At 51.7% G+C, this 19,484-nt stretch overlaps 1 protein-coding gene across 1 annotated transcript; it reads left to right on the top strand.

Moving 5' to 3' along the window:
* The first annotated feature begins 2,272 nt into the window (after positions 1-2,272).
* DUOX2 (dual oxidase 2) lies at positions 2,273-19,285 on the top strand. Its single transcript, XM_048956057.1, has 33 exons — positions 2,273-2,336; positions 2,943-3,026; positions 3,810-3,974; positions 4,827-5,014; positions 5,987-6,188; positions 6,654-6,820; positions 6,893-6,953; positions 7,054-7,150; positions 7,283-7,370; positions 8,052-8,151; positions 8,349-8,512; positions 8,716-8,879; positions 9,049-9,167; positions 9,877-10,014; positions 10,120-10,233; positions 10,754-10,956; positions 11,072-11,257; positions 11,626-11,851; positions 12,473-12,566; positions 12,794-12,969; positions 13,144-13,210; positions 13,510-13,602; positions 14,397-14,575; positions 15,386-15,616; positions 15,804-15,903; positions 16,030-16,079; positions 16,161-16,288; positions 16,465-16,618; positions 17,141-17,373; positions 17,708-17,866; positions 18,026-18,181; positions 18,263-18,391; positions 18,627-19,285. The coding sequence occupies exons 1-33, from the start codon at positions 2,273-2,275 to the stop codon at positions 18,747-18,749; spliced, it is 4,602 nt and encodes a 1,533-aa protein (XP_048812014.1). The 3' UTR covers positions 18,750-19,285.
* Positions 19,286-19,484: the final 199 nt, after the last annotated feature.

Below are 19,484 nucleotides of genomic sequence, written 5' to 3'. Positions count from 1 at the left end.
GGGGTCCCAAGCCTAGATGTGCATCTTGCCCTTCTTGAGGATATCCTGTAAGGATTGATATCTCTCAGCCTTGCCTTTGAAGGAGTTCCCAGCAATGGCTGGAGAAAGTCTGACAGATGGGAGATGTGTTAGTGCCTCCCATGCCCACACAGCCCAAGTTCTGCCATTGAGAAGTGCTCTTGGGAAAGAGAGATTGCGCTTGAGGAGCGGTTGGGAGATGCACTGCAGATATGATAATAATTCACAGGAAAGCGTAGAGGTAATGGAAAGGCATGAAAGGGAAGTTTCACACTGTTGGAAAACAGTGCGTGGTCCAGGATCCTATCGACCAACTACTGCTTGGAGCAAGGCAGCCACACTGATTGTGTCACGCTGGCTTGACTCGGTGTGCCCAGGTCTGGAAGATCTCCCTACAGTCTGGGATGGACTGGGCAATAAGAGATGAGAAGCGCATGAGAACTAGCTTGTGTCTCTTGTCTGAATCAAGAGTAATTCCCTTAGCTGATAAAATGGGAGATGTGCTCAGTGACAGAAGGAATTCTCAAAATTACTTTCTGCTGACACCCGGTGAGAACAAGAAAGGGTAAGGGGCACAGTGCTATGCTGTGCCCACGGAGCTGTGCTTTGGGTTGTGGCTTCATGCCACACATTCTGACATTGCTAAGTTTTCACCTGAAGGTGAAACCCTCCGCTGTTGGTACACTGTGGGTGAGCAGGAGAGAAATCCAGCAGGAGACCAGCCACGTGGTGATGGTGAATGGGCTCTGCCACTGCTGGCTCTCCAGAAATCTCTGATGGAAGTGCGTTCATCCAGGTTCCTGTGCTGCGTTCACGACCTGGCTATAGGTATCCAGCTTCACAAGTGCGACTAACTGTGACCACAGATGGTAAATCTCAGCTCACTTCATTAGGCGCGTGGATAATGCGCTTACTGACATAGGCATTATAACTGTGCCACTGATGATAATCAGTGAAAAACCCCCGCTGCAATTAGCAGAAAGTAAAAAATAAAACCCACAGAACTGCTGACAGTGTGTCAGCCTTCCTGAAACCAATGTTTCTCAAGGCTTGCTTCAAACAATTGGGGAAAAAAATAACCAAACCAAACAAAACCACAGCAACCCCCTCCCTGCCCCTTCTTCCCCCCCCCCCCCCCAAAAAAAAACAAGGTAAAAGGGACTTGCTGAATTGTCATGGTGCAGTGTAGGAATATCTGGGAGATCTGTGTACCCCCATATTTCTTGGTAATGCAGCTCATCCAAAATGATGTTAGCATTTGGATACTCACCCACAATGCTGTTAGTCACCCATAATGCTGGAACAAGTGGGCAAAGATCATATTTAGTGGAAAACCCTATTTTGGAGTCATATCCAAGTTTGGTATTCCTGTGCATGGAAAGCCAGTGGCAGCATTATATCATTTGTGATTTAAAACAAATATAACCTATGCTGTTTATGGCTGGGAATCCCTCTGTTCAGTCAGGTGTTGGCTGAGGATTTGAAGGTTCACGTCCCATCGATGACATTTGCTCTGCATTCAGGGTCTTTGCATAAAGTGACGTGGTATGGCATCGCAAGAAAGACTGGTTCCAAGGAGGTCATCAAGCATTTGCAAGGACATAAACTGAGAAGTGACAGAGAGATCTTTAAATGCAAATTTAGCACATTTGGGGCATCTGCCTGCATGCTGTGGATGTTCCCCTTGTGTCCAATGCTCGGTTTTGTTTGGATAGGACAATGTGAGTGCAGAGAAGCGACTGGTTTAAATGTTTCTGTAAGGATGAGCTTATTCCTATTAACTGAGTTGACAGAGCTTAAGGTCTTTGTGCTGCAGATGATGAATGGTGAACCTACAGTTGGGGCTACCTGGTTCTGCTTCAGCAGAAGGGCCGTGTCAGGCCAGGAGGTATCTCCTGACAGAGCTTGGCCAGTGATGGGCTCCCGTACGGACCCCATTTCCTTCCCACAGCCTGAAGTCTGTACTCAAATACTGCTGACGGATGGCAGCAGTAGACACCACAAGAGGGAGCTGACAGTATGGTCTGTAGATCATAGGATCGCAGAATTATTTAGTTTGGATAAGACCTCTAAGGCAATCAAGTCCATCCATTGATTCAGCACTGCCGAGTCTGCCACTAAACCTCGTTCCTGAGCACGATGTCTGTGCACCTTTTAAATACTTCCGAGGACGGTGCCTCCTAGGGCAGCCAGCTCCAGCTCATTCCTCATCCTTTCTAGTTGCAGATTGCTTCTTCCAAGGACCCAGGGGCAAATGCAGCACACAGAGATGACATCGTGTCTGACGGTGCTTCTACTGATGTCGTGGAGCTTGGGTGGTAAGAGCAGTTTCTGGGAAAGGTGTCCAAGGGTAGAGCCTGGATCCAATGGAGTTTCATGGGATAGTTTATCAGAGGCAAGATGATTCATTTTGTGAGGAGATGAGAAAATGGAGCAAGGTCCTGAGTCTGTGGAGTCCGCAGTCTTGGAAACTCCTCTATTGCTCTGAGTGCACAGCTTGTAACCAGGAAATGGAGCTTCTTCCTTGGGTGATGAACATTAACAGAGGTAAAACAAGGTGCATTCTTATTGGAATAGGTGGATTGTTAATACACAGTGCAAAGAGGAGAGCATAACTCCAGGTGGTGAGAAGGAAGGGAGGACTTTTGTCACAGAGAGAAGAAAATGAAAATCACTTGAGAGCAGACTGGTGGGAGCCAGAAATCATATGCACTGCTTTAGAAACATCAGGATCCCAAGCATTAATTTCTACTTCACACATAGATTATTCCTCAAAAGAGGGCAGAACTCCTCAAAATACCTGTTTGTACAGAAGGTTTCAGACAGATCGTGGGGAAAACAGAACAGCGTAATATAATTTTATAGTGGAAACGCTCTTTCCATGCATTATTTTGCTGCTCACCACGTGGGTTCGTCTCTTCCAGGAGCCCAGAAGAACATCAGCTGGGAGGTGCAGCGCTATGATGGCTGGTACAACAACCTGCAGCACCACAGCCGTGGCTCCGTGGGTGCGTGTCAGGGCTGGGATGGCAGTGGAGGGTGGGGGCAGGTGATGCTTCGACAAGGGGACTGAGAGAGAAAGCCTTTCCCACTCGAGCCTGAGCCCAGGTAGATCACTAGATGCACCTGGCAGCCACGCGGGGCTGGATCAGGGCAGAGCGGAGCTGTGCAGCGTGGGGCTGTTCAAAATGTCTGAGGCTGGGGGACATGGCTGTTCGGAGCTGATGATCAGGGATCCCAGGGCTGGGAAAAAGACATCTTTGGAGACAGACCTGTAGAAAATTAGCCCAAAGAGAAACCAGCAAATTCAGGATTTCTCCCACCTTTAGGATTCTCCAGCAAATGAATACCACCATGCTGGTGGAGGGCCTTTTGAAACCAACATCGGGTGCAAAGTCAGGGTGTTTTTCATCTTATCCTTTGTCTCTGTGCCCCTCTGGCTGTTCCCTCCCGCTTCCCGCAGTGCGAGCAGTCCCGTACTTAGAACACATGATTGCACAGTCAATGCAGGCAGCTTGATATCACTCCAGTTACCACATGCAGCACACCACTGGGTTCCCAATAAAGCAAAGGCATTGCAGAGGGAGAAGGGAAGGACAACAGGAAGGGAACATGCCCACACAGGATCCCTCTTCATTTTATAAGGACTGATCCCAGTGTTGCAAGCAATGCTGGGAGTCGGCCTTGGTACCAAAAGTGCCTGCGTCCTCCCGTCTCTTTCTTCTTGCGCCTCCACGCCGTGGCTGTTCCCTGCTGCTGGGTGCCGTTGGACCCACGCTTTGGTGTCACAGGTTCCAGGTTGCTGCGTCTCCTGCCAGCCAACTACGCAGACGGTGTCTACCAGGCCCTGCAGGAGCCCCATGTACCCAACGCTCGCCAACTCAGCAATGCAGTGGCACGGGGACCTTCTGGGCTGCCCTCCCAGAGGAACACAACTGTGCTGGCTGTCTTCTTTGGTAAGAGCTGGAAACTGCCAAGGGGGGGAAGACATTTGTTTTTCATGCCCCTTGATGGCACATCAAAGCTCTCCTCACACCCACCGCTTCAGAGCGAGCCCACATCCTAAAGATAGAACCTTGCTCATTGTCCTACCAGAATGCTGTCCATCTGTCATATGAGCTAGGCATGAATTTTTGGTGACCTTTGACAAATACTGATATTTGTCACTTAGAAACTTCCTCGTTTGTTTTAGCAGTAGAGTTATCTGATGGTAGAACAACTGACAGAGCTGATAAGAGCTGCGTGGTGAGTGGTTGCTGGGCAGAAGTGCTACAAGCACTTCAGAGCAGTTTCTTTTGTTGCTCCAGACGGGTCTGGAGTCCCTGGGAGCTGCTGGCTCACTGAGGAAGCAGGCTGAACTTGTCAAAGAAATGGAGAGAAATTAGTTTCATGCAGCTCAAGGTTCTCACAGGTCTCCAGATGGCTTAATGAGGGTGCTCAGTCCTGAGATGAGCCATTGGAGGGGTAGACGTTGGTGTGGTACCATTCAGCTTCTCTCTGGAGCCAGATTTTCCCATCCGACTAGAACTCAAACAGGCCAAGAGTCACTGAGCTCAACCTCAGCAGCAACTATTGGTCTTGAAGGCCATCAGCAAGGGGGAGTTCAGGGAAGTAATGGCTGAGCCCCACTCCAGGTAAAATAGTGGCCTGCAGATGGTCTTTGAACTGCTGGCTGAGTTTCTCCACCCTGGTCCCCCGAATACCCTTTCCTCACTCATGAGGTCCAACCAGGAGTGCCTGGAGCATCATCTATTCCAGGTGCTGGTCACAGTCATCCCAACGACTGCCCATGCTTGGCTCTCTGGCAGGTTTCCATGTGCTCTCAGACATCCTGGGGACAGAGAAACCTGGCTGTCCTGCTGAGTTCCTGAACATCCGCATCCCGGAGGGGGACCCCGTGTTTGACCCTGCAGGCACTGGAGATATTGTCCTGCCCTTCCAGCGTATCCACTGGGCACTGGAGACAGGGCAGAGCCCCAATAGCCCCCGAGAACAGGTAGGAGATTGCATTTCCTTTACTTTCAGCTAAATTCATCTTCCTCTGGAGTTCGGGTTTATGGCATTTCCAAAGAAAAGTGCAGCACTTTTTCAGGTGCCTGCAGTAACAAAGTGCAAATGAACCCAAAGCACAGCATGCAAGGTACTGGTTTTCATGAAGCGATAACTGGTTGCTCAAGATTAATGATGTTTTTGGCCAGAAGAAAACTTGGTTACTCTAGATCCGCCTAATTTTAATGCGCATTTGAGTGTCTTGTATGCTTTAAAGAGAGCAGAAGAGAAAGTGCAGAGGAGAAATTTTCAATCTTCCTTGGCTGTTGGAGTTTTTATTGCATCAAAATTAGCATAGGTAAGTCTTGCTGGTATTGGAGAAGAGCAGTCTCTGGCTGATGAAATAAATACAACCAGAACCTTTTAACGAGATCAAAGAGTTTCAGTACCAGATTTCTACACTCAGTCCACTCTAGGTGATCAGTAATTAAGACATGTAATTTAGGCAACTCTTTAATAATGTGTCACAAAAATGAGCTGGTTCTGTCATAAGGCTGCAAAGCTTCTGGATTTCCACAGAAGTCTCCATGTTCTGCAGCGCTGGATGCATTCCAAAGTCAATGTGCTGTGGGTTTATTTTTTTTTTTTCATTCTGGAGTATTTCCCAACCAAAATTGCTGAAGCAAAACCGCCCTGCCCTAAACCTTTCACATGACAAAGCATGATGAGACCAGATCAGCAGGTCACGTTTTCAGCAGTTTCAAGCCTCAGAAGAATGAAAACTCCAGCATGCTTTCAAAAGATAAAGCATTCCTGCAGGAATTAGTCCATCAGATTGCATGGGGATTGGCTGTGATTGTATTTGCACCCTGATAATTCTTGCTAAAACAGGGGATGGGATGGCTTGTAAGATCAGACAGGTCAGGATGCGACTTTTCAGATGTCTTGCACCTTTTGACACCCATTGTGCTCACCCTAGACCAACGAGGTGACAGGCTGGCTGGATGGCAGTTCCATCTATGGCCCTTCGCATTCCTGGAGTGATGCCCTGCGGACCTTCTCAAAGGGACAGCTGGCAGCAGGACCCGGAGGGCACGTCCCCAGGGAGACAGATGGGAAGGTCCCCATGTGGAAAGCTCTGGATCCATCCACCGGACAGGGCGGCCCTCGTGGGATCTATGGTAAGGGGCAATCTGCAGCTTCCTTAGTGGTTGTCTCATGGCCACCCCAGCTGTGGGAGACAAGGTAGCATCCTGGCCTGAGGGAGAGGAAGATGTGCTGTGAACTGAAGGTACTGTGTCCCCAGAAGGCACTGGGTCATTTCCCAGAGGCTGGCAGGTACTCATGCCTCAGATTCGAGGCAATCTCTTGTTGGGAAAGGGGATACAGACAATAAGAACCGGCTCAGCTTGCTTTGAATTCCTTACTTGCCCGACCCCTGCTCTGTGCTTTGGGCCTGTGCTGCCCGTTTGCTCACATCCACAGTGAGAAACAGTGAGGAGAAAAGAGCAGGGGGCAAGAGAGGCTGGGGTTCAACCAATGGGGCTGGGGACTTAACCACAGACATGCCAAGCTCGTGGGTCAGAGGAGGAAGGGAAGGCATGGGTGCCTCCATCCCCCTCTGATGTCTCTGGTGGCTCTTGCAGACCTGGGGAATGCCTGGGGGAATGAGAACCGCTTCCTGCAGGCCATAAGCATCGCTTGGTTTCGATACCACAACTACCTGGCTGCAGAGCTGGCCAAGGATCACCCTAGCTGGTCTGATGAGGATATCTTCCAGCACGCTCGCAAGAGGGTCATTGCCACCTTCCAGGTGAGGGACGGGACCTTGTGGTCCCCAGTGTTCTCCCCGATCTTGTCCCTGACCTGGCTCCCTGTGCTGCAGAGCATTGTGCTGTACGAGTGGCTGCCGGCCCTGCTGGGGACACCTGTTCAAACATACACAGGTGAGAGTCACAATGGGCAATGGGGTGAGGGAGTTTGGGGTGAGGGCCTCCTTTTCCCCCATCCTGGGTGCTGGATCCAGCCATTACTGCCTCGCTGCAGGTTACCAGCAGCACCTGGACCCCAGCCTCTCACCAGAGTTTGTGGCAGTAGCAAGGATGTTCCTTGCCACCATGGTGCCACCAGGTGTCTACAAGAGGTAGGAGGAGCATGATGCCCAGAAAGGGGACACCCAATCTTGAGACATGGCTGGGGATAATCCCTGCTTGGCCCCAGCCTGGGGACATCCCTGGCCAGGGACTAAGTGCCCAGCCCTTCTCTGATGTCTTAGGGACCCCAGCTGCCATTTACGAAATGTGTCCAGCTCCAGTGATCCATTCCCAGCAGTGCGGCTCTGCAACAGCTACTGGAGCAGAGAGGTATGGAGAAGGATTCCAAGCATGTGGTAGAAGTTCTGTTTCCCCGTGGACTGTCTTTTCCTTGGGAGGAGTCGTTTCCCACAAAGGGAAGGAACCCACTGTACCTTCAGCTGATGAGGTCGGGGATGTGAGGACAATCTGTTCTGGGCACAGAGTCAAAGCAATCTGCAGAGCAGTTACTGCTGTGGGACTGCTGGACTGGAGCTGCTCTGCCTCTTATCCCCTTCTTTGGGGTCATTTTCTAGCTTGATCCATATTGGATCCTGTTCAGCTCTGGTGGTGGTAGCAGGATCACTTTCACGCTAACAGCTTCTGGTCTTGTGCCCCAAGGCTCTGCAGGAGGACACGTGTGCCATGACCAGAAAAATCCACTGGTTGCTTGGGTTGGTGGTGCACTTACCCTGCCTGGGCTTCATTCAGCGCTTTATATTATGGAGGACTGAACAGGGGGTGAAAGGATAATTGGGCACAAAGTAAGCAAGGAGAGTGAGATCCTCCTCATCCAGACATACCAGATGCCTTCTTTAGGCTCATCAGGCTCAGACCTCGAGGTTGAGGTGACACAGAGGAGATGAACCTGGAAGACCCATAGGTCCTCTTTGTCCTTTGGGTGCTGGGTTCAGGGCGTTGGGGCCTCCTTACATCCTTCAGTCTGTGAGGAACCACCTCATCTTCCCTCAGAGCACTGGGATGCAGCAGGAAGATGTGGATGATCTCCTGCTGGGGATGAGCTCGCAGATTGCAGAACAGGAAGACAGCATCGTGGTGGAAGATCTCCAAGGTCGGCACTCAGAGCACATCCAGCCCCATGCAGGGCATACTGATTACAGCCCTGGGGCTTTCATCACAAGAGCGTGGCGCCGGTCCCCATGTTCAGCATGGCCTGTGGCAGAGACGAGGCCTGCCAGGCACCCAGGGCTGTTGAGTTTGCCATGTTAGCTCTGCCATTGCATCTCAGTGATTTGATTCCACCTCTAGATTACTGGTATGGACCTCTGAAGTACTCCCGCACAGACTACGTGGCCAGCTGGCTGCAGCGTGGCCGGGACCTCGGCCTGCCCACCTACAACCAGGCTCTGGAGCGATTCGGGTTGGAGCCTCTGCAGGACTGGGCAAACTTTGCCCCACACTCTCACCAAAAGGTACTGGGAAGCTGGTTTGGGTGCAGAAAGCACGTTGTGTGTTGGAGCACCTCGGGGCCGTCCAAGCAGTAGGTGGCTTCTCCAGCAGTGTGGGGAGGGGGTCGTAGCACCTTGCTGAGCTCCCTCCCAGCCCATGGGCACAGGACGTCGGGGAAATCCACATTCCTTGCTCCTCCTGGGGCTCACTAGGATTTTCTGCCCAGGTCCTGGAGGTTGCTGCCCTGTACGCTAATGACACAGCCCGGCTGGAGCTGCTCCCTGGAGGCATGTTGGAAGGTGACAGTCCCCTCTTCAGTGCCATCATCCTGGACCAGTTTGTGCGCCTGCGTGATGGTGACAGGTTCTGGTTTGAGAACACCAAAAATGGGTAAATGCCTCTTCCCCCTCATAACACACAGCAGAGATGGAGAAGCCATCCTCCATCTCCCTTAGCTCATAAAACTGTAGGGAGCAAGCCCCGGCTGCTACTGGTCATGTCTGTGGGGTTAAGCAGTGGCACCCCAGGACCACCACTTGGCTCCACATCATTTCACCAGGCTGTTCACGGCGAAGGAGGCCGAGGAGATCCGTAACACCATGTTCCGTGATGTCCTGGCTGCAGTCACCTACTCACAGCAGGCAGAGCTGCAGAGCAATGTGTTTGTCTGGAGCGAGGGTGAGTGCTCCGTCCTGCACTGAGCTGGGACGCAGGACAGGGATGCAGAACATGTGAAATGCAATGGCTGTTTGTAAACAAGGCCAGCAGCACTGATGTTGAAAGTGGGCTGAAGCCCAGGCACGAGCGCTGCATGACTCCTGCAAGGATTCCCAGGCCCCAAAAATGCTCATGATGCCCTGAAATGTTCTGGGGTTAAGGCTTGGTCTCTGCCTACCCTACATTGTGTCACTCTCCTTACTGGCATGTTCTTTATCTCTTTTACATGCATGAGCACACAGGTCAGTACAATAAATGTGAAGGACCTAAAAGCATTTTATCTGGCACACACTCCAGCCCTTGCAAGACGTTTTGGTTCTTCTGACATGCACTTGCAATTGCTCCCTGGGTTGTACAGGCTAGACAAGCAGAGGCTACAAACCTCGGTTTGCAAAGGGTTCTTTCTCAGCCCATCCCTTGGGAGAGGTGGTGGTGTTGAGCTCCCCAGAGTACGAGACCAGTTCTGCACATGGTCTGATGTGATGTGCCAAGGTTCAGCCTTGAAAACAAACCTTGTCCCTCAAGATCGCAAGCATTCCAGTTTTGCATTGCTCCCTGGGTTACTTGGCAATGAACTCCAAGCAGCATCTCAGCTGGAGGTTCATGGAGATGATGGAGGTTTGAAAGGTAAAAGCCCCGTGACTCTCACAGCCTGTCTTCCCCGATGCAGGAGACCCGTGCCCCCAGCCCCAGCAGCTGACAGCTCAACTCCTGGCCAACTGCACACCCATGACCGTGTTGGATTACTTTGAAGGCAGTGGTGCAGGCTTTGGCATCATCATCGTTGTCCTGTGCTGCTTGCCTTTAGGTTTGCCTCTCCAATTCTTTACCTATCTATCTCCTCTTCTACCAAAGAAAGCACAGGAAAGGAACTTTGTGGTACCTCATGCCTCTCTCTCCCATGTGTCCCCAGTGAGTCTCTTTGTTGCTTGGATCATTGCCATTCTCCGTAAGAGAGATTTCAAGAAGCTGCAGAAGAAGAAGAAGGCCAGCGTGCGGAGGGAGGTGACCGGCGAGGCGTTACACGGTGAAGCAGCATTTCCGATCCTTTGGTGGTGCCTGGTGATGCTGCTGAAGTCATCACACATTGAGCTCCATGTCTGTATTCTTGCATATCTTGAGCTCTGCGGCTGGGAGATCATTCTTCCCTTTGTATGTTTGGTCTCTCAGATGCGCTGCCAGCAGTTAGGGAATATCATCAAGCCCAAATAAAATGCAAGACTAGAATGAATTTCACAAATTGGATGAGAGAGGGAGAGCTTAACTCTGGCACAGCTAAGACTCAGGCACGCTTGCACCATGGCATCAGTGATGGCAGTTATTGCAGCAAAGTCAGGCTATGTGATAGAAAACTTAAGGTGACTGACCTGTAGGGCATTTTCTGTTCCCCATCTGCTATGTGCAGCATTGACAGGAAATAATGAAGGCTTTCCATCCCTTGTTGCAAACCCAATGCAGTCACTCCAGTGAAGGGGTGAAGGAGGTGCTAGGTTGATTAGAAGCACGAGAACATGTTTCTAACTGAATGCTGTGCTATTTCCCATCAGCCATGGAGTGGCACGGTCCCAAGACAGACAGCTCCCTTGTCCACATCCAGCTCCAAGCTGACAAAGTGCTCAAAGTGCTGGATGGGAGAGGGTTGCTGCTCCGGAGTGTCAACCTTAAAGCCCAGCAAAGGGTGGAGGTGATCCTCTCCAGCAACAAAGGGAACAAAGCTCTGCTGCTAAAGAGCCCCAAGGAGTATGACCTGGTGAGTGCCACGATGCCTGGAGAGAGCCTCCTCTGGGCCCTCCACCATCCTTGCATATGTACTGCACCATTTGGAGCCTCTACCGCCCACAGCCATTTGTTGGGATCTTCTGCAGGTGCTGTTGTTCAGTGAGGAGGCAGAGAGAAGCAGCTTCCTTGGAAAGCTCCAAGATTACTTGAAAACGAGCTGCCTTGAGCTGCACGTGTCTGAGATGAAGGAGCAAAGCCTGCTGAAACGAGCAGTCACCCAGGAGCAGAGGAAACAAATTCTGGAGACTTTCTTCAGGCACCTGTTTGCTCAGGTATGCAGAAGTGTGGCAGGCTCTGATGCATTGCAGAAAGTATTTCTGTATTGACTGAGCAATGAATGATGCTGCTGTTGGCCTCCGTAGCCAACGGCAAGCCACACACAAGGAAGCTGCCAATAATTTGAGGACCAAGGGACTTTTTCCCTTGTAGAAAACAAAGGAAGTTTGTAGTGGTGACGTGAATGTTTAGAGTTGCGAAGAGATGTTTGGATGATGGAACTGTGGTTTCCATCATGTGGAGGAGAAGCATGGGGTGTCCCGTGCCAAAGCCAACATCTCTGTGCAAAAGGTCGAGCAGGTGAGCACCAGCCTTCTGTCCCAGAAACGCTCACGAGTTTTCTTTTGTGGGACACAACCTGCAGATGCTGGACATCAACAAGACTGATGCTGGAGAGCTCAACTTTGAGTCTTCACAGAAAGCAAAGGAGTCCCTGACATGTGAGCTGAGCAGGGCTGAGTTTGCCGAGGCCCTTGGGCTCAAAGCCAACTCCATGTTTGTGGACTCCATGTTCTCCCTGGCTGACAAGGATGGCAACGGCTACATCTCCTTCAGGGAGTTCCTGGACATCTTGGTGGTCTTCATGAAAGGTGGGAGCTGGTGGTTGGTGTCTTCACCTGTTGCCCAAAGTCCTGTTTCTGGACTCGGAGTGAAAAACAAGATCCATCCAACTGGTCAACCTGTAGACACAATTAAAATTCTTTTTGCTTTTGACAGCTCAGCTTGAGTTGTGAGGCAGTGACGATGTAGTGATATTTTCTGTGAGACTGTTCATGAGGGGAGCTATCTTAGAGCAGCAATTTGCTGAACTGTCACCTCCAATATACAACTCTGCTCCATCTCCCTAAACGACCAAGGAAAAAAGGGATTTGCAGGTGAAGGTGGTGAATGCCAGATTCAGTCACTGCAGCTCCCAGAAAAAAATCTTGGCTTGAAAAAGCATGTTCTGGGTTTGCACAATAATGCACAACAAAGAATGCATAGATACCCATTTCTTCACTGCACTCTTGAGAAAGTCAAGCTGGAGTGCAGCACAAGGGTCTGAAGATGAGTTCAGTTACCATTCAGACTGAGCAGCAGAGTGATTTTACTCTCTTCAGGGCTGGATGAGACTTCACTGGTGCATGTCCGGACTCTTGAAGACAATGTCTGAAAGCAAGTGTGCTGGTGAAAGCAGGATCTTGCTCTCACTTTCTCTTCTGTGCCACCAGGGTCCTCAGAGGAGAAGTCCAAGTTGATGTTCAGGATGTATGACATTGATGAGAATGGGTTTCTCTCCAAGGAGGAATTTCTGAGGATGCTCAGGTACTTCTCCTCAGCTCAGTAGTGATTTTCATGATGTCTGCAGTTACAGGCGTCTGCACAAGCAGCTCACAGCTTCAGTGCTTCAGTCCCCAAGGAAGCTACATGAGAGCCTGCGGGCTCAACACTCGTAACCAGGAGCCCATTTCTACTGTGAGATTTGACTGGGGCTCTGCCCCATGTTATTGCAAGGACTCAAACTATGGTCTCATCTCTCCTCCTTGCTCCAGGTCCTTCATTGAGATATCCAACAACTGCTTGTCCAGAGAGCAGGCGGAGCAGGTGACAGAGTCCATGTTCCAGGCCTCGGGGTTTCAGGACAGGGATGAGCTGACATGGGAGGACTTCCACTACATGCTACGGGACCATGACAACGAACTTCGTCTCACCCAGCTCTGCATCAGAGGTCAGTGGGGGAGTGGATGAGAGCTCTGGGTCACCTCTGTTGGCCTGGAGGGGATGGGTAGCATCTAACTCAAAGCTCCCAAATCTTGTCCCATCCCAAATCAGTCTCTCCAACTAACAACCATTGCGTCTCTTACACTGTAAATGGCCATTTTGTTCTTTTGGCTTCTGAAAGGCGTCCCTGAGGTGTTCAAGCAAAATGTACACAACCGTGTCTCCTTCATCAAGAAAGAGCCCAGAGGGTAAGTGCTTTCACTGGTCCTGCTGCCACTTCTGTTTCTGCCGCTGGGCACATCCATCCCTCACCTCAGCTTCTCCAGCAAATGCTCCTGAAATGCTTTGCTTTTGGAGTGAATCCATCCACTGTACCAAGCAGCTAGAGTTCATGCAAGCAGGGAGGAGTGGGATGGCTTCTCAGATGAGTCTGAGATGGAAAGCATCCATGGGGCAGCAATGGGGTAAATTTTGGAAAGGCCAAACTTGCTGCTGACTGACCCACAAGGACAGCTTCAGTCAGTATGTCTCTCCCTCTTTCTGGCAGAACCACCTCAGACAGGGAGGACCCAAACCAGGGCATGGTGGCCCACTGCATGGATCAAGAAGGGCATGAGCTGAGGAAGAGACCAGGCAGAAAGTGAGTAAGCTCATCCCCTTGTTGGGTTTCTCACATCTCTGTGTAGCACATAGGTCAAGTGATGCTGCTGGGAAGAGTAATGCATTGGGGAGGGGATGCAGGAGCAGATCTGCTGGAGATGCTCAGCCCCAGCAGGCAAACCAAGCCCTTGCTGAGCACCTCCAGTGAGGACAGTGCAGGTCTGGCTGCTTTCCTTCTACTGCTGGGGGTGTGGGAATATCTCCCTGAAAATAAATAAATAAAGAAGTGGACAACTTTGGAGACCATGCCAGTGGATTTTGGGCTGTATGCCTCACCCACAGAGAGGAGCACTGCAGTCCCTTGGAACTGTGCTGATTCACACATGGGCTGCCTGCAGGCGTTGCCAGAGAGCCTGCAGCCCTCACTGCTGTGGCAAGTACTTCCACAAAGCAGCAGTTAAATGGCTGGTTTTTATGGCCAGGAGTAATATATTTTTCATAATAGCCCGGTTTCCCTTAACAATGTCAAGGACTTTCGCTATTCTGTAATGTTTATGGAGGTTTGAATATAAAAATGCAAATTATCTTTTACAGTCCCTATCTACAGTTTCATTTGTGAGTCACACGGCCTGCTGAACTGCTGCTGTTGTCTTTCAAGTAGACCAACCAGTGACCTGAGGTCACCCACTGACCCCGTGTCCTGTGGGTCACTGCAGCAATGGGTGTGCAGAGTTGGTTGCAGGGACGAAGACCCAAATCTAGGCACTGCAGCACGCTACACAGACCAGGAGGACCCTGTTGATTATATCTATTGTTGTTCTTGTTCTTCACAAGGGTGAATCAGTACCAGCTGCATCTATACACTGAAGCACAACGGAAGAAGTACCAGCAGAACAAAGTTCAGCAGAAGATCCAGGAGTTCAAGCGTTTCATTGAAAATTACCGGCGTCACATTGTCTGCGTGGTCCTGTTCTCTGCCATCACCACCGGCTTGTTTGTAGAGAGAGCATACTGTGAGTGGCCCTGCAGCCCCACGTGCTCCTTTGGAGGAGCTGCCTGTTGCACGGGGCGTGCTGCAAAAGGTCTTTGGGCGATGGCGCCAGTCCTCGCGAGGAATAACTGTAGAATTACTGGGGTCAGATGAGACCTGTGGAGGGTCAGAGCAAAGGCAATTTCAAAGCTAAAGGTCTCTTGTCTGGAGGAAGCCTGAGGAGCTCTGAAGTTGGGGATGTCACCACCTCACTGCGTGTGGGCCAATGTTTGTGATCATCTTCCCTGTGTTCTTGTTTTATGTCTAACTTGAATTTCCTTTTGTGAAACTCATGCAGTTGCTTCTCATCCTTTCACTATGCAGCTCTGAAAAAGAATTTGGCTTTGTCTCATCTGTAAAATCCACCAAAAGGTTTCAGATAGCAACAAGGTCCCCCCCCCCCCTTCCTACCATCCTCCAGCCTGACCATTTCCTTCACCCTCTCCCCTACATAACGTATCCCAACTCCCACCCGTCCTGGTGGACTTTTCTGGGCTTGCTCTAGTTTGTTGATACCTCTTACATTGAGATGTCCAACTTTGGACATAAGGTGCAGATTCAAAATGCCCAACAGAGAGCAAACGCCTCCCTGGAGCTCCAAGGACACCCTGTCACCCAGCAGCAGCATACCAGGGTCTGACACAGCAAATCATGCCTCTGTTCCCATGCAAGCCCATTTGGATGACATTTCCTTGGTTACAAACACAAGTGGCTGTCCCTGTGGAGCAGAAAGGGGCACTGTCTCCATCACTAGGCTCATCGTGACATCAGCTCTGCTTTCTTCCCCTACCAGACTACGCCTTTGCATCCCCCAGCACTGGAATTGCACAGACCACCTTTGTGGGGATCATCATCTCGCGAGGATCGGCTGCCTGTATCTCCTTCCTGTACTCCTACATCCTGCTCACCATGTGCCGCAACCTCATCACCATCCTGCGGGAGACATTCCTCAACTGCTACATCCCCTTCGATGCTGCTGTGGATTTCCACCGCTGGATTGCCATGGCAGCCCTGATTTTCTCAGGTAGGTGGGCTGCTGGGGTGTGGGGCAAGAGGATCAGACAACCATGGCATGGCAGGAGAAGGTGAGAAGCTTGAAGACACCAGAGAAGATGAGGAATCACCACGTCCTTGGTCACATAAGTGAGGTCTGTCACATCTCCATCCACAGCAGTGGTAATGCTGTTCTCTCCCTTCTTCTCTCCTTATAGTGCTCCACACTGCAGGTCACATAGTGAACGTCTACATCTTTTCAGTCATGCCTCTTAGTGTGTTGTCCTGCCTCTTTTCCAGTGTCTTTATGAATGATGGGTAGGTGAAATTTAAAGTGCAGTCAAGGGAGACCATCCTGGACATAGAAGGGAATGGAAATGCAAGCCAGGAGTTTGGTTTCTCCCAGGGCTGGCAATGCCATGGGGCAATTTCTTGTCCCTCTAGATCACAGCTCCCTCAGAAGTATTACTGGTGGTTCTTCCAGACCATTCCAGGTGAGAACACGCAGCAGGGCCCAGCCCCAATGGAGCCCCAATGGGGCAGCCCTGATCGCCTCCCAATCCTTCCTTTCGCAGGCATGACAGGAGTGCTGCTGCTCATCATTCTGGCCGTGATGTACATCTTCGCCACCCACCATTTCCGCCGTGTCAGCTTCCAGGCCTTCTGGATCACCCACCATCTCTATGTGCTGCTCTATGTGCTGGTAGAGGTCATGGGATAGGAGAGGGGGATGATGCTTATGGACTGCAACCACGTGAGAGGTCCCTAGGGACCTGGTGGCCTCAGTTCCAGCTCCCTGCTGCTGCTGAGCTGCCACCAACCCAATAATGGCAGCGCCGAGTGCCGTGCTGATGGTGGCCATCCCCTTTCCTTGTCCAGGTTGTCATCCATGGCAGTTATGCTCTGGTCCAGCAGCCCCGCTTCCACATCTATTTCATCATCCCAGCTCTCATCTATGGTGCAGACAAGCTGCTCAGCCTGAGCAGGAAGAAGGTGGAGATCAGCGTGGTGAAAGCCGAGCTCCTGCCATCAGGTACTGCTTCCCTCTGGCTGTGCCGTGCCAGGTCAACTCAGGCCCTTTACAAGAGGATGGAGGCTGCAGGGGTGGAGGAAAAACATCTATGCGAGGGCTGGGTTTTATGGAGTATTCCATGGTGGCAGTTTACAACCCCGGTGCTACACAGGTACCTGTGGCCCCAGAAATTGGCTTGCTGGTGGCTCTAGTACCTCCAACAGGGAGCCATGTCCCATTGCAAGCACTGCACTGTGCTTCCCTCACAACTAGGGAAACTGAAGCAAAGAGCTCAGGCCATCCCACCCATACCCCAGCCTCTCCAGTGTGCTCTCAAGCTGTCCCACCCACCATTAGCAGAGTTTGAATGCTCTTTCCTTAAGCCTTTCTACCAATCGACAAAGGAAAAAAGGAAGTCATAGAATGATGGACTTGTTTGAGGTGGAAGGGTCCCTTGAAGGCCATCAGTCCAAGTCACTGCACTGAACAGAGACACCTACAGCTCCATCAGGTGCTCAGAGCCGGTCCCCTTCCCCTCCCCAGGTGTCACTCACCTCCGCTTCCAGCGGCCACAGGACTTTGACTACAAGTCTGGGCAGTGGGTGCGCATTGCCTGCATGGCCCTGGGCACCACGGAGTACCACCCCTTCACACTGACCTCAGCCCCACACGAGGACACACTGAGCCTGCACATCCGTGCCGTGGGGCCCTGGACCACCCGCCTGCGGGAGCTCTACTCCCCTGAGAGCCTGGCCGTCCTCGGCAAGCTGCCCAAGGTGAGCTGTCCCTCCAGGGATGGGATTCACAGTGCTGGCAGGGGAGAGTTACTGTGGGTGTTAGGGAAAGGTTCTGCACCAAAGGGTGGTGGGCTTAGAATGGGCTGCCCAGGGCAGAGGCATGGCCCTGAGCTGCTGGAGCTCCGAAAGCATTTGGGCAATGACATAAGCTTAGGGTTTTGGGTGGTCCTGTGCGGAGCCAGAAGTAAGGCTTAATGATCCTGTGGATCCCTTCCACGTGGGCATATTCTGTGATTCTGTGAGCCCTGAAGGTGACCAATCCCTGGGCGAGTGGAGGATGTAGACACTGTACCGATTGCTGGCTCCTTTCTAGCTCTATCTGGATGGACCCTTCGGGGAGGGCCACCAGGAGTGGCACAAGTTTGAGGTGTCGGTGCTGGTGGGAGGAGGCATTGGGGTGACACCTTTTGCATCCATCCTCAAAGACCTGGTCTTCAAGTCATCCATCAACTCCAAGCTGATGTGTAAGAAGGTAAGATGAAACACCTGGAGGGCAAGAGCCCTCCTGAGATACCTTCACCTGGTGTTGGCATCTTTGGCAGTCAAATCCCCCACAGCCTTACAGGGAAGAGCGCCACGCATGTGTGAGAGGTCCTAGTCCCAAGCTGAGCCTCACCCCTGACTTCCACAGATCTATTTCATCTGGGTGACGCGCACGCAGCGGCAGTTTGAGTGGCTGGCGGACATCATCCGCGAGGTGGAGGAGGCAGACAGGAACGAGCTGGTGTCTGTGCACATCTACATCACACAGCTGGCTGAGAAGTTCGACCTGCGCACCACCATGCTGGTGAGTCCCATGCCGGGAGCAGCTGGGGAGCGGACGCCATGCTTTGGTGGCCTGTCTGACATGCACGGGTCTCTCTTGCAGTACATCTGTGAGCGGCACTTCCAGAAGGTGCTGAACAAGAGTCTGTTCACGGGGCTGCGCTCCATCACCCATTTCGGCCGCCCCCCATTCGTACCCTTCTTCGACTCGCTGCAGGAGGTGCATCCCGAGGTCAGTCCACCGAGCTGCTTGGGGATGGGATGGGGGCACCCACCTGCAGGCGGGAGGGACTACGATGTCCCCAGTCCCAGCCTTTCCCCAAGGCCCTGGAGACCTCGGTGGTGTAAGAGGAGGGCAGGAAGGGCATCAACCCCCACGCTGCTGTAGCTGCTCAGGGAGGTGATAACCCACGAGCAGGTGGGCTGGGGGAAAACTGCCGCTGACCCTTTTGGCCCCTCCTCCCCAGGTGCACAAGATCGGGGTGTTCAGCTGTGGCCCGCCTGGGATGACAAAGAGCGTGGAAAAGGCTTGTCAGCAGCTGAACAAGAAGGACCAGGCCTACTTTGCACATCACTATGAGAATTTCTGACCCTGCTCCCCTGCCGTTTTACTCCTGTGTGCTGCAGTCTTTGTGGGAAAGGTGTGTTCGACCTCAGCATCCATGCAAGCCAGGCCTTGGGTGGTCATGGTCCCATGCTCCCACCTGCTGCTATTCCTAGAAGAAATGCGCCTGTGATGGTGAGCCCAGCACACAGCACCGCCTTCCCGGTACATCCTGTGCAGGAAACCCAGTGCTGGATTCAAACCCAGCTCTGCCACCTTAATCCTGCAATCAGAGGTTGGCTCTGAACAACTTTTGGAATGTTGGCAGAACCCAAATTCACAGCACTTTGCCTACAGACCCAGGAATCAGGTCACGAGGAGGCAGCGAGCTCTCTTCTCCTGCAAATGGGCTCGGCTTCCCTAATGCACTCATTTGTGCCTGCTCATGAGTGATCTGAGCCTCCCCCAGGTCTGCTTAGGGCCTGTGTTTGCACTGGCTTCTTTCAGCAGCATCACCATCCTCTGATCAAGGATTATTTATGCCTGTTTAATTAATGCCTGGCTATGCATCGCTGGGCTGCGGCTCTCCTGGGCTATGAATGAGCGATAGGATTTCATCTTTGCTTAAATAAAGCTGATTGAAGTATTAAATCATTTTATTGCCTTCTGTGCTGAGTCTTAGTCACCTGCAGACTTGCAGTACTTGTAGCATCATGCTGGTGTTGCTCCCATTAGAGTATCTACACCATCCCACCTGGAAGTACATTCAACAGGAGTGAGT

Source organism: Lagopus muta, chromosome 10, assembly GCF_023343835.1.
Source record: "Lagopus muta isolate bLagMut1 chromosome 10, bLagMut1 primary, whole genome shotgun sequence".
Classification (NCBI taxonomy): domain Eukaryota; kingdom Metazoa; phylum Chordata; class Aves; order Galliformes; family Phasianidae; genus Lagopus; species Lagopus muta.
Note: the sequence above shows the minus strand (reverse complement) of the source record. Positions and strands in the feature narration are given on the sequence as shown.

Coding starts and splice junctions, on each gene's coding strand:
- DUOX2 (XM_048956057.1), top strand. CDS start 2,273: ATGCAGCACACAGAGATGACATCGTGTCTGACGGTGCTTCTACTGATG. Junction 12,970..13,143: donor CACCCAGCTCTGCATCAGAG/GTCAGTGGGGGA, acceptor GGCTTCTGAAAG/GCGTCCCTGAGGTGTTCAAG. Junction 16,289..16,464: donor ATGTGCTGCTCTATGTGCTG/GTAGAGGTCATG, acceptor TTCCTTGTCCAG/GTTGTCATCCATGGCAGTTA.